The sequence below is a fragment of the Notolabrus celidotus genome, chromosome 3 (assembly GCF_009762535.1).
Source record: "Notolabrus celidotus isolate fNotCel1 chromosome 3, fNotCel1.pri, whole genome shotgun sequence".
In the NCBI taxonomy this organism is placed as follows: domain Eukaryota; kingdom Metazoa; phylum Chordata; class Actinopteri; order Labriformes; family Labridae; genus Notolabrus; species Notolabrus celidotus.
The window spans coordinates 33,770,246-33,785,442 of NC_048274.1; the positions used below are offsets into that span (position 1 = coordinate 33,770,246).

Sequence of the window (15,197 nt, forward strand, 5' to 3'; positions counted from 1 at the left end):
ATAAAATGATATAAATCCCTTAAAGGCTAAGTTTTCGTGTTCTAAAGTATGCAACAGTGTTAGTATATTTCCAGATTCAGACCAGATGCATTATAGCATTGCAGAGTTTCTTTTGCAGTGCAAACATGCCTTGTGTTTTTTAAACTTTCTTATTTTCTTAAACAAAAGCTCAGTCAGTTCAGTATAACAGCTTTCCAGACGAAACACGTTCTGCACAGGGATGATAATTCTTGAGACATTTTCAGATGTTCGCCTTGGAAATTTTTAACGCTAGTGGCCCAGTTGATAAGAATTTGCTGGCGTAAGGGATTGTATTTCAGAAATGCTTTTTCTCAAGTCACGTTGTTGCCCCACAACATGGAAGCAACCAATAGTCTTCCAGACACGTAGACCCACGGCTATAAAGCCCAGGCGTCTTCATTCACGCACAAACTGCGAGGTGGATCCTGAGCTGACGTGTTATTTTCACTGACACTCTCACTATTACTTTGGACAATGCTGCGAGTAAGATGTCTGAGAGGAGGTAGCAGGGGGGCCGAGGCTGCCCATCTGATCGGAGCCATGGTTGGTATTCTGGACGTTTAATGCTCTTCATTTTCTTCCAAAATTTTAGGAAAAGTTTTACTTTGTTTGAAAAAAGCACATTTCAGTCAACTCGAATAAAGAAAAATATGTTGGATTTTTTTTTTTTTCACCAGGCTACATCTGGGCTAATTATTTCACTTTTGATCAGTTTGCTTGATATATTGATTCTTTTTTATTATTTTTTTTATCATTTTTTGACAAAAATACAAACAGTCGTTTAAAGAAAATCAAATCTAGTCGAGAACTTTGTTTTCAAAAACCCTGATTGTGTCATTGAGACCTTGGTCCAAGAATTGATAAGTTTCTAATCGCTGAGAGAGTTTTTTTCTGAGCTATCTGAGTGACAGTGAACAGCTGTTTGGCACAGATGCGCTCCCAAACCCAGAGACACTTGAGCTGCTCCTGAGCCAGCAGAGGCCACAGTACGCCTATCTGTGCAGATAACGCTGCTTAATAACACGTGTACTTTGGCACCTGGCAAACATAAGGCTTTTTGCGAGGATATCTGGGGTCACTTTGACTTTTTTATCAGCCTGCACTGTTTGACTTTAATTGGAATAGCCATTATATGTGTTGGCTACCAGCCAACACATATAAAATGAATTATCAAGTGAAAAAACATCAGCATGTGGTTATAACATATAGTTTGCGTACAATTATCAAACATATTGTTTTTATCAGTAGGTCTCCCAACTATATTTCAGATAAATTACATTTAGTTGCAGCCTATATTTCAAATAGTCTACTAAGTCTAAAGAATTGGCATAATGTACCTTAAAGTCTTTCTTAGTGTCTCTCCCACAGCACAACACTGAGGGCTTTTGCTTGTTTGTTTTTGCTACAAAAGACTTAAAAAATACCTTTGCCACCCCAGCTTGGCCGGACGGTGACTGGATGGGTGCAGAGGACCTTCCAGAGCACTTCGAGTGCAGCTGCTGCACAATCACAGCGTGCAGTTGAAGAGGAACATGTTACTGAGCCTGTGCAGCAGGAGTGCCCTGTCTGCGCCTACAATGAATGGGACCCTCTTGAGGAGGTGATCGTGGGTCGTGCTGAAAATGCCCATGTGCCTCCCTTCACTGTGGAAGTGAAAGTAAGATACACAGTGCTCATGTTGCATGTTTCTTACTGACAGAGAGTCTAAATTGTAAAATGATACCTAACTTGAACTGGGATTAACTCCGTGCTGTCATTTTGTTCACTTTTCTGCAGGCAAACACATACGAGAAGTATTGGCCCTTCTACCAGAAGTATGGGGGCCAGCCTTTTCCTGCGGACCACTTGAAAACAGCTGTTGCCGAGATTGAAGAAATGTGCAATATTCTGCGCCATGAGGGCGTAAATGTGATGAGACCTGAACCCATCGACTGGTCTATGGTGTACAAAACTCCAGACTTCGCATCATCAGGTAAAAAGAACAACAGAAACTCAAAACATGAATCTGCATGTCGGAAATCTATTTCCTGTTCTCTTTAATATCCTATTAGGGCTAAAATGTGTGTGTGTAAACAAGTAGTTATCAATAACAAGCTAAAAAACCATGAAGACAAAAATCATAGTGTACTTATTCACAGTTAGTTTAAGGTGCTTGTAGTTTTATTTTGAGTATTTCACTTTAATGCTGCTTTAAACTGAAAATATATACCTAAATATGTGAACACTTTACAAAAGATGTTAAGGTCTTATAAGTTTAAGTACGCAAAGACTTAAGATAATTGTTGAAACAATGTTTCTTTATGTCTGCCCTATTTAAGTCCTGTGACACAATGATGTAACACAAGCACGGCCTAGTTCTTTTACTTTCAGTTCATTATGTAGAATCTGCTGTATATGTGTAAGGTATATGTTCGCATGCAAGGCATTTACAGTGACGCAGCATCACACTGTATCCCATAAAGCACTCTATGACTCCTGATCCTGTGCTATTAAATCTGTTGTAGGAATGTATGCCGCCATGCCCAGAGACATCCTCATGGTTGTGGGAAATGAGATTATCGAGGCCCCCATGGCCTGGAGGGCTCGCTTCTTTGAGTATCGAGCCTACAGACCCATGATCAAGGAGTATTTCAGAAAAGGTGCTAAATGGACCACTGCTCCCAAACCCACCATGTCAGATGAGCTTTATGATCAGGTAAGGCCTCATTGAGTGACAACGACATGCAATGCATCCTGCTGAAAATGTTTAAGACTGTTGCTTGTCACTTGTTAATAGTTTTGAGTGTGCAGGATGATATGGGACTAGTATCTAAGCAATACAAAGTCAGAACTGCATTAAAACACCTTAGACTCTATATCGTCCCTGAACTCTGAACTCAATAAGCTGTATATTACAGCTTGAATGTAAAGTATTATTTTTATGATGCCATTCAGGACTACCCCATCCGCACTGTGGAGGACAGACACAAGCTGGCTGCCGAGGGAAAGTTTGTGACCACAGAGCATGAGCCCTGCTTTGATGCTGCAGATTTCATCCGAGCTGGCAGGGATCTTTTTGTCCAGAGGAGTCAGGTATGAAGGATGCTAAACCTTGGCGTGGTGACATTGCTACTTTCTGGAGTGAACATCTGCTTCTCTGAATGCACAAGGACAAATTCCCAGTTCTTATCCAACAGTCTTCTGCTCAAATGTCAGTCACGTGCTGAACAACATGCAACATGCCGAATGAAAGATAAGATAAAGCAACAATCTGCTACTGCTAAACTGATGGCTTAACTCATAGATTCCTTTGTGTTTGTGAATGCCATTGTTCTCGCTAATAACTGATACAGATGCATAAAAGATGCAGTGCAGACATTTAGAATTTGCATCTGAGGGGGCTCCATAAAACCTCTTCAAATATCTTTTCACAGGTTACAAACTATATGGGGATTGAGTGGATGCGTCGTCATCTGGCCCCAGAGTATAAGATCCACATAATCTCATTCAAGGACCCCAACCCCATGCACATCGACGCCACTTTTAACATCATTGGGCCAGGACTGGTGCTGTCAAACCCTGACCGCCCATGTCGCCAGGTACTATGAGAGGGAGAGGCTGATGTTGATTTATAATAGTGTCCCATGCTGCCCTCTGGTGGACTGATATTGAAGTTTGATTTATAAAAAACACAAAGTGCCCCTTTGTCACCACTGCTCTTTTTCCCTTGGACCTCAGATTGACATGTTCAAGAAAGCTGGCTGGACTATCGTGAAGCCTCCAACACCTCTGATTCCTGATGGTGAGTTTTTCAACTAAACTTTGAGATTTTGAACGTTTACACAGAAAAATAATGCATTATTCTCTTCATCGCAGACCATCCCCTGTGGATGTCCTCCAAGTGGCTGTCCATGAATGTCCTGATGTTGGATGAAAAGCGTGTCATGGTGGACGCCAATGAGAGCACCATCCACAAAATGTTTGAGAGTCTCGGTAAACACATTTATTCAAGATACTCCAATTATTTTGTATCAGTTTTGGTCCTTCAAATATTCATTTCAACAGTAATTTTGAACTTCTGATTATTTTGGGGGGAAGTAATCTGTACTTTAAGCGTTATTATCAGAACATACAGGTCCTATGCTGTGTAATTAATTGCATTTTTGTTTGTGCTGCAGGTATTAAGACCATAAAGGTGAACATTCGCCATGCCAACTCCCTGGGTGGTGGCTTCCACTGCTGGACAACAGATGTCCGCCGCCGTGGAACACTGCAGTCCTACTTCCACTAGCCATGCCAGAAATAGGCAGTTTTTATTGAGCTTTGAAGATGAAAGCCTCAGACCCAAATCTTAACATAACTGTAGTTGTTGAATCTGTATTGTCAGTCCATCGTGTGTGTAGACACAGGTTAATGAAGGCTGGAGCTTTGTGATGCAAAAATTTTACTGTTGTTAAATTTGGAAAACCCATCTTAAAAAGTATACACACATGATGTGTGTGTTTGGGTGTCAAACCTGTGTGACACAATCTTAAAAAACACAGTAGTCACCCGTGTCTTTCTCTGGATTGGGTATTTCTAACCTAAATGAACATGTTTAAATAGTTTTCATTTGACATGGCTGTGCATCAGAGCGCCTTTGCAAACAGCTTTGTTCAATTATTTACGCTCGAGCAACAAATGAACATCACTTCAATCAGTAATCTCAATATTAACTGCATTTCTGGCCTGGCTATTGTGAAGCTGTTCATGGCTTAGTCATCTGAAAGTCAGAACGTTTGAGGACAAGGTACAATTTGGTATGTGAGAGTTGCCTAACAAAGGGCACACGGGGAGATAAGCTACCTCCTCATGAAAAGTCAGAAATCACAGTTCTCTCTTTTTCCAAAGTATTTTTTTTACTTAAAGAAATGTATGAAAGTTGTTATGTAGGTCATAAAATAAGATTAATTTCTTATTTCCTCTAGTATTTTATTTTGTAAAGATTTTAATTGATTGAACAGACAAGGTTCTATTTATATTTTCATACTCTTTATTGGAATTCCCGACAATTAGTGTTTTTATATATTTACTTAAAAAGTATGCGGTCCATATCAGATTTTGTCTACCTTTTGCCTCTGCTGTTTTCTCCTTTTGCAAACTGGGCCAGTTATATGCTACTATTCATTCGCTCTGAACCGCTTGGCTGCTTTTTGAGTGCAAAGCAAAGATGCTTAAAGAATGAACTGTGTTTTGTTGTGATGTTTTGTATTATGCAACATTATTAAATGTAATTCAAAACAGCTCTGTTTCACTTTTGTCATTGTGCCTTTGCTTTGATTTTATTATTGTTATATTTACATTTTTTGAGTTATTTAATTGACCAATATGACAGTATTGCATAGCCATATTAATAATCCAGGCCTGAAGCAGTGCAAGCACAAAGCGTGAAAGGGATAATACGAGTAAAAAATACCCAATACTCAACTCAACTCAAACATAAAGCTAAGAAAACTTAAAGCAGAGTTATTCGAAAAATATATACTCACTTACTTCTATATACACTTAAAATATGTTATACAGGGAGTAACCATGGTGTAAAAGTACATCTGTAAAGAGTGAGCATTGCAGTACCGTCAAATAGGCTGTTTTTTTAGACTTCCTAATATTCTGTTCAATAATTTTATCTTTACATTTTCATGATATTTCAGAAGCTGATCATATCTTTTGTTTGAGACTTGAAATCTGAAATGTATTTTGTTGTGATAAAAGTTGTTCAGTAATAATTAAGAATTCCCTTCTGTAATATGGTGGAGGGAACAGAAGCATAACGTAGCATAAGGTAAAAACAAAAATCAAGTTTTGATGCATTTAAACTCCACTGAAGTGAAAGTGTCCATTAAATGTACCTGTTGCATTGCAAAGTTTTATATCACTCCTTCAGCTGCATAAAGTTCATCAATGTGGGTCACTCAGAACTGTGAACATGGACGTGTTCACCAGGCTGATAAAAAGCTCCACAGTTACTGTAGCACCTTCATGTCAGCAAACATTAACCCGGCTGATGTGCCAGTCAGAGGAGGATTACATCATGTATCATTATGTAAACCACATGCAAAAGCAAATACTACATTACTGTTAAACTAAGAACTGCCTTCTACATGTATTTATTTTCTCCTCTATGCTCTTAAAAATGAGGGAGTAGGGGGAGATAGAGCTATACTCTTCTCTCTGTTTTTCTCTTTGCCCTCCTTGAGTGTGGGTATGAGGGGAGGGGGAGCTGACATGGAGTGGGGTGGTTCCAGGACACTGGAGTTTAAGCCTCCCTGAGGTGTCGTGGGCCTAACTTGATGAAACACCAGTGGAGGGAGGTGCCCACTTGATAACCCTGTATTGTGCTGGCTCTTGCTGCCTTGTCCATCCCCATCTATCTTCATGTTTGGGTGATGTTGGGACATTAGGGGTTATGTGGTAGGTTATGTAACTTATCAGCAGAGCATAAATGTTTGGATGAGAGCGTAATGGGATTGATTTCTTCACAGAGCGCTTATCCTTTTCAGCTTGAGTCTATTTCACATATTACTTTTGTTTGGGTTAGAGGCTGAGTTTTAGAAACAGTTTCAGTAACAGTTACATAATAATATCTCATACAGTGAAATCTGTGTAATGAACAGTAGTTTGTGGTCAGCGTTACTTTTGCAGATAATTCAATTTTAAGACTGCATCCTTTATTCTCGGTTCTTTCTCACACTATTGGGGTCAAAGGTGACGCAGGTGAAATGTGTAATAGACAAGGTGTAGTGCTCAAAAGTTATTTCTGCTGTGTGCAGTTTTAAAAGTTTTGTTTTGATCATGTGACCTGATATACCTTTTTTGTTTTAGACATCAATCAACACACAATATTTGAAATAATCTATGACTGTCATGCTAATAGAAGTGATAACTACAGAACATAATCGTGTTTCTATATGTGTATATGAGGACATATCTTTGTTCTGCCGCCATCTAGTGGTGAAAACTGACCACTGCACTCTATGGTTAATTGAGAATCGGGTTTCTAAATGACAACCACACCATGACGTTTATATTGATGATGCTTATTTTCAGTCATAACAGTTATTTCAGCTGTTATTGAAAAAAAAAATGTTTGGGCTGGAATATTTAATTTCACATTTCAACATATTTAATTGTCATTGCCATCAAGCCAACCTATAAAAACAGAAAAACTGATCCTGATTCTTGTCTCCTTTAATACCTGGCAAAGCTAAACACTTTAGCATGTTGATACATCATCTGTCCATAACCAAAGCACAAAAAAAAAAAGGATTTATTTTGTTGGGGCGCACTTACATGATCTTTTTATACTCTCACATAAATCTGCTGTAGCACCTCCCTCCTTACACCATATGAGACCATTTTATACCAAAAGCTTTAGTGTCGTCTGAGGTGTGACCAAAGTAGAGACTTGTGAACTCTAGCAGTGGGCTACAGATATGGCCTGTGTCTGCCTCCTCGACTGATAAATCACATTTACAATCACACAGTGGAGGTGATCGGATGTCCCGCTTATGCGAAACCAAGCCACTTCTTTTTCCAGCTGTTCACTGGTACCTCATTTTTTCCCTGTGTCCTCTGTATGTAGCCCTCTGCAGATGGATTGCTTGTTTGTACAGCTGCCTAATTGAGCAACACTGCAGCTGCTTCAACAACTGTCTCCAAACACAAGCATTGATTGGGATCTGGTAATGATCGGGCTTCGACGGCTGCAGGAAAACTGCAGACACGGCCTCTTTTTTCTCATGGCTAAAGATGATTGTATAGTCTGAATCAAGTCCAGAAGCCTCAGCCAGGGAGTATCAACATGTTTAAATTATTAGATGGGCCTCCAGAATATCAAAAGAGGAGAAGTTCGACACAAAAGTTGCTTGTTTTTTGTCCATACATTTACAAACAATGATGAGTGGTGGTATAATATGATTTGTTTATATCCACTTTATTGATCTCATACACAGGAAGTAAAGTTTTAAATCAACAAAAATACAGCAGGATAGGTTATTTAAAGCTCCTATGAAGAGCTTCTAGTTTATGGGGATTTAGCGCCCCCTGTTGATAAAGCAGTCTTTACTGATTTTGTCCTGTAAATTTGTAGTGTTGAAACTAAACACATGTAGGTGTACGCATTTACAAGACTTTAAAGTGTATAAATCATTTTAATATAACAAAGTTGGAAGACGAGGACACAGTCAGAAAATCCTTCGAAACTGTCTTCCATACATTTGACTCAAAGTGTAAACTCTTTGAATTTCAACAAAAGCAACCACAGAACAGCTGCAGTCTCACACAGCATCATTCCACTCACAGAAATGATTTATAATGACATTAAAATGACCCTACACTGAGCATCATTGAGAACGTGTCTGTGGTCACACTGACGGCTGTGTTCTTCTGAATCTACCTTTAAATACAGCAAAAGACCCAGCTCCTTAAGAAGCACTATGTACTTAGCTAGACTGTTCTCCACTGTTGTCCCCGGTGGCAGATCATGTCTTCCAGCTACAACTGACTCTCACTGTCCTGCTCTACTCTGGGAATCTGTGTTCAGCTCTTGAGGGACCCAGCACTTGGTACTTAGGTCATTATTGTGGTGATGTTAATTGTTGATGATGATGATAACGGAATGTCTTAAATGGTTTGGTTGCTTCATTGTAGATATAGAAGCTTAGTCTCGTACTAAAGCTGCCGGTGTTTTTTGATGTCTCCCGGGAATGACTTGGCTGACGCGTTGTACTGTCATTTGTTTGTCCATACAATACCGTTTACTGTAGTTGTTGAAATAACAGGTCTTAGGCGAAACTCTGGTTTGCAGCACAAAACAATCCATTTATTGCATCACCGTACGAAGTGTTAGACAGCGTCCACAACTTTTTCATTCATTGCACGAACAAACATTTTAGACGCGGTTCTCTATGCCGCCTGCCGACGCAGCGTCACAGCATCCAACGTAACAGCGTGACAAGGCAACAACGTGACAAGGCAACAACGTGACAAGGCAACAACGTGACAAGGCAACAACGTGACAAGGTAACAACGTAACAATGTGACAACGCAACAACGGTCAAAAACCAACTGCCCTTCCGGGTCAAGACACACATCTGATACCCAGGCGGTGACGTACTTTTATACCTGTGCCTGTAATGAGCAAAATGATGACACCTTGTGGCACAATAAACAATGTGTTTCAAAGCTTGGCTCAAAACATGAATATGGCTCTTACAGTAGATGTTCCTTATTTAAAAAAAAAAAAAAACTTCCTTATTTACTTTGTGCATTGCCTTTACACTGCTTGGCAGTACCTGCACCCAAATGGACTTGAAGCACTTTGTTACTCGTACTGATCTTGTTTCCTCTTGTCCAGATCTTTGCTTGTGTTGTTCTTGTTCTCGTATGTCCATCGCTTTGGATAAAAGCGTCTGCTGAATGACATTGTAACATTGTAACATTGTAAATAAATAAATGAATGGACCACCTGCTGCAGTGATTCAGAAACACTTCCATAAATTTGCAAGTCTTGTGGGAAAGAATAGTATGCACCAAAGCCGCCGGGCATGAGACACCCTGACCTTTAGTCATAAGTTTTGAGTTAACTCCAGTTACATTGGATTCTATATTTCCTAAAAGGTAAAAAACTAAATGAATTGTTTTTGGTTGTGTCTTTCTGTCCAATAAGAGCCCACATCTTCCCAACCCTGAGCCTTCAGTTATTAAAGTAAGACTCTTTATTATCACTTTGTGACTCCAAACCTCTAAGAATCTACAGAGTCAGATATATTTGACAACATTTTCCACTGACTGTACAGACTAAAAAAGAACTTTGTGGTATAATCTGTGGAGTGCCTCCTTAACATGTTGATTGTAAAGTTTGAACACAGAAAAGGAATGACCCAGAATTTCCCAGAAAGTAATAGTGTAAAGTACAAAATAGAGAGTCATATGTTTATGTTTTTGTTTGATTTTCTGGAAATTGTGATAAACGTTTGATATTTTGGAGTTCATTGGAACTACTATTCAAGACTATTAGACGCAGCATTCATGCAGCAATGTGTCACAGACTCAGAGCAGAGACGATCCTCGGTGGATTGACGTCAGCAAGGTTTCATGCTCCGGCTTTAATTTAACGCTTTGAACAAGTTGTCCTTTAACTGGTCTACTGTAACCGGAATGACAGTTTTGCACTGGATCACTGCCAAGAACAGTGTGTTGAACAGAAGTGAGCACAACATGTGCAGACAATACATTATACAGAAGCATGTCAGTGTAGATAGAAACATGTTCATGTTTTCTTTATTGTGTCTGGGAGAAGTGAGACTGGCCCTTAAATGATTAAATCTAGTTCAAAAATGACATGAAACAGAGAAACTGACCGCAGCAACATTACCCAATATACACCATTGTCTGGTAGAGAATCCAGGCTGTTCAGAGGCAATTTTAAAAAATTGAAATGTCCTTAAGGGTACATGTACTGTAGGTGGCATGTCCCCCTCACCCCACCCCTGGAATCTGATTGGCCATCCCTTGTGCCACCCCAAAAACCTAAACTATGATGGGCTACTTGCTTTGTCAAAGGCAGGACTTATGTTAAAATTAGCATTTTAGATTGTGTTACAGACTTCTGGTAGCTTTCTTTGAATTTCAATTCAGCACATTTTTTGCTGGAACATAAAAGGTACAATAAAAAGGAATAGCAATTTCTCCTAGCAGGGTGAAGAAGAGGAATCATTCTGTAAAAAACTGAAAGTGAACCCCTGCACATATAAATGTCAAGAACACATTATTGGCAACTCTCCTGAAATGTTGCAAATATAAGTATTTTTGATAATCAGACAACGTTGAGTTTGCTACTGCTTCTTTTTAAGGACGCTACTTTCAATTGGGACTTTGGACAAACATGTTCTTTTTCTGTCCTTAAAGAGTTAAGTTTAGAAGATCTGATGTTGCCTCTCTGTTGTGTTACTTTAAGATTTAATAAATTATACATATAAACGTATAAATAATGTATAATGTATAATGATATACTTTAACATCAGTAGTGAAAGTAGATAAATGTATATCTTATGTACCCCCTGCATGAGTCATTGCCCAAGTTGTGCCACACCACTCAAAGAAGTCTAGATGGGCCCCTGCAAACATGACAGCAAAATGTAGACTTCTTAAGAACCAAAAGCATCTGTGACTGTTATATTAAAATTAATTTGCACATTATTTAATTATGCACCCTCTTGCTATTATGACTATTTTATATCATACTGTGTTTTTGTTGTAGATAAGCAGAGTTACAGACCCCTTGGTGTGAGAACCTTTTACATTTTGTAAAAGAAAACAAGTTACAAGCCTCAGAGTTTAGAATAGGAAAATGTATGCTTATTTGGCGCCCCCTAGTGGAAGGATTGAAGATGACACTGTTGCAGACGGCAAAGCACATGACTGGGATAAATGTCAGAAAACTGAGGGAGCAATAAATAAAGCTATTTGAAGTTTAAACGTTGTGAACAGTTAATATGACCATGGTGGCACCATTTTCTTTTAGAGTTTTTAAAGTGGAAGTGTGGAGCTGTCGTGAGCAGACATGATCACCAAATGTTGATAAGTACGAGACTTTACTGTTGATGCATCAGCTCCTCAGATAAAACTGTCTGCTTGGATTAAAATGTTGCGAAAAAATAATGTGAAATATCTTGATATGTGAATATGTTGATTGTAATATAAAGACAGAACCAACAGAGTGAAGATAAATAAATGCATCCCCTAAAACAAACTCAAACTAAGTCGTCAGATAATTCGGTAGAAGTTCTGGGAGTACTCACAGGTCACAGGTAGCTTTGATGTTTAAGAAAGAGGGAAACAGAAACGTTGTATTTAATGAAAGTAGAGGTGAAGGTTTTTGTCCAAATGTATATTCACTTTGATGTTTCTTGAACTTTTGTTCTGAAGTGATTTCTGTGATACAGTGCAGTTTGACAAAAATGAATGACACGGCTTAAGTTTGCACATAAAGCTTACAAAACAGGCTGTTTGACAGCATCAAACATAAAGACATTATACGTTTACATTGGAGAGTCTAGGTTTAACAATACAGCAGCACTGAGTACAATGATGTAACAAAAAATGACATTGTAATGATGATCACTGACATAAATGATAAGTGTGGATACGGGAGCAGTAAAAATGTCATTTCCTCATGAATTATGCAGCCAGTGTCACTGAAACATTAGAAAGAATTTAACATCACCTGTCAGCAGATTATGTGCTGTCATTTTTAACACAGATTTATTTATCACTCACATTCTTAGCCCTAAACCTGTTTGTTTTTGTTCTATAAATCAATGAAGCATATGAGGCTGTGATTTACAGTGAAGTGCCATCCACTGCCTAAAGCAACTGCACCAGACCCTCATGAGATTTGTTACCTAAAGCTGTAAAAAGCGATCATCACTAGTGCCAATGTTAAATCCATAGTGACACATCGCTCAAATCCCTCAAGATCAACAACCAATAGTGTCCTCTGCAACTTTAGCCGGTTCAAGCTCATGTTTATCTAAACATGTTGGCCATGTGTTAAAGGTGAGCGCCACCAGTTTTACAGTTAATGGTCAGCTTAACCATCATTGAGAAACTGTAAATACACTTTTAGGGCCTGAAAAAATGGATGCATTTAGCTGCATTATGGTGTATAGGGGAGGAGTGAGAAGAAAACAAGAAAAATCCTGCACTCTGTCCAACTTGCAAAAAAAATAATCTATTGGCAACATTTTCCGTCCTAGACCTTCATCAGGAAAAAAATTTGCAGAGACGGACGGAACACCTTAGAAAAGGTGTGGCTACCAATCTGCTACTAAGCAGCATCATAGCATCATAGCATTTTACTAAATATGACAATGACCACAAGCAATCAAGCAATAAATTCTAAATTGATAAAAAAAAAAAATGGCAATAAATCAAAAGTATAAAGTTGGAATGTAATAACTTTTCACACACCATAGTGAAGTAAAAAGGTAAAAAATTTAGAATCCAGTCATTATGCCACCTTTAGGAAGAAAAAGTCAGCATCAGCTCTGCCTCTTTCATTTTGAGCATTTCTTTTCTGGTCTGTCTCTTGCACGTCAACCATCATTATGTTAGTACAAATATCATTTTCCAAGAATGTCTTAAAAACATCCAAACCTTGTATTTTCTTGGTAAGCCCACACATCAGCAGCATCCTGTTGCAACTCATTGCCATCTGATGCATGCCAAAGAATCAGAAAAGGCTTTGTCTCTCAGTACTGACGCATTATATGACTCCATAAAAAACATTTGCAAGGTGCATGGTTAATCCCTTCAAGAAAAACTGTACTGGTGTACAGCACACCGAGTTTGCTCATAGCAACAAATTGCACACCTCAGCTAACATAATGCTAAGAGCTAAGTGTGTTGCACGTCACCGCACAGACTTTATGGTAAATCTGCCCAGCCCACAGAATGGGCTGACATTATCTTAGAGCAGTTGCACCGATACTGGGCTTTTCCTTTTGACCAGAAAGACAATAATTACAAAACTTAGTTACAAACGTCAAATTTAAGGAATCTTCATGAAAAATGAGATTGTGTGAAAAATTTGCATTAAAAAATGACTATTGGCCCATACTTTTTTGCAAATGCTTTGAAACAAAAACACATAATTATTGAATAACAGCCAGTCATCATAAATAGACTTCATTATAGCAGAACTATGGGATGCGTGATGTTTAGGGGGAATGACTAAATGATCCGTGTAGCATTTGTTTTTCTGTTATGTTAGCTTTAGTACAAATAAAATATGGGAACACAGTGAACTCTTGTTGTTTAAGTAAGTAAGGACCAGAAAAGTGACTTTTACAACAGGCAAACACCTGACAGCAAAATGCGTGTTCCCAAATGCAGCAGGGTTAAAGGCTGAAGACTTGACGCAAGACTTAACAAGTGCTGCAGGGAAAGACAAACATTTTTATCAAAAAATCTTAAAAGCAAATATGTTTCAACCTGTGCTAAACAGGAGATGGTCAAATGCATCCCACAAATTCACCTTTCAGCCCAATAAAAAAACAATAATTGTCATCAGCTACCACCAGGGTTCAAACTCTCATGGATTACTGACACTGAATAGTTGACTAAAGAATAAACCGTCATGGATTGCGTTACTGGAGACATGCCAACCCTCTTGTCTAAAACTGGCCTCCTGTGGCTCAACAAACAACAAAAACACAAAAACACAAAAACAAGGCTTTAAAGGGAGTCCACAAAATAATGCTTGATGTAGGTGTGTTCAGGGTTACCGTATGAGAGAGAAAAGTTAGGACATCTCTAAGGACCCATGACTGACAGGAGCCCTAAAACATCTCAATGTTGGCAGAGGTAAAGTGGTGGCAATATATAGTCAGCCTTACTCGTATGAAATTATCGTATTACCAGCACAAAATATTTTTATTTAAAATAATATAATGCTCCAGACATATTTCCCTTACAAAATGACTCATCCAGTCACAACTTGACTGCTCCTGGTGGTGGAGCCGGAGTCTTGAACTTTACCTTTTAAAGCCATTTTGTATTCTTCATAAACTGTAGTGGACATAATCTCAGTGATGTCACCCATTGGTTTCTGAAGAGGATTTCTCAAGCCAACGGTGGCAGTAGCCATATTGGAAATGCTGACTCAATCCGACTGTCAGTCATACAAAGAGGTGGAGCTGAAGTGGGCCTTATACCTTCTGGGGAACAGCTACATCAAGCCCACCCGTAAGTCAACTCAACTACAACCCAAGTTATCAAAATCTATGCAAAACTCTTAGCCTTAGTATCTCCGAACCAGATACGTTATAAAAAATGTACCCCTGTCCAATGTGTACCAGTAAATAATATGAGCTATTCAGACCAAAACATATTTTTGAACCAGGCTGTAAACATGATTCATTTTACTGTGAAAATTAGCATTTCATCATGTGCAAGGGTTGGGGTTCGTTGGCTTTTGGAGCCAGCCTCAAGTGGACAACTGAGGAACCACAGTGTTTTATCACCTCTGTATTGGCTTCATTTTCCAACACAAGAGGTTGCGGCTTGGTTTTCTTTAGTTTATTACATATTGTCATATCATCACAAGATGGTCTAGCTATTTTCAGTAATAAGGGAAATGCTCTGTTTTGACATTA

At 38.8% G+C, this 15,197-nt stretch overlaps 1 protein-coding gene across 1 annotated transcript; it reads left to right on the forward strand.

Annotated features, from left to right (window-relative positions):
- The first annotated feature begins 429 nt into the window (after positions 1-429).
- gatm (glycine amidinotransferase (L-arginine:glycine amidinotransferase)) lies at positions 430-5,283 on the forward strand. The gene is made up of 9 exons (XM_034680115.1): positions 430-564; positions 1,460-1,678; positions 1,798-1,993; positions 2,526-2,716; positions 2,956-3,093; positions 3,435-3,599; positions 3,739-3,802; positions 3,877-3,993; positions 4,179-5,283. The coding sequence occupies exons 1-9, from the start codon at positions 496-498 to the stop codon at positions 4,289-4,291; spliced, it is 1,272 nt and encodes a 423-aa protein (XP_034536006.1). The 5' UTR covers positions 430-495; the 3' UTR covers positions 4,292-5,283.
- Positions 5,284-15,197: the final 9,914 nt, after the last annotated feature.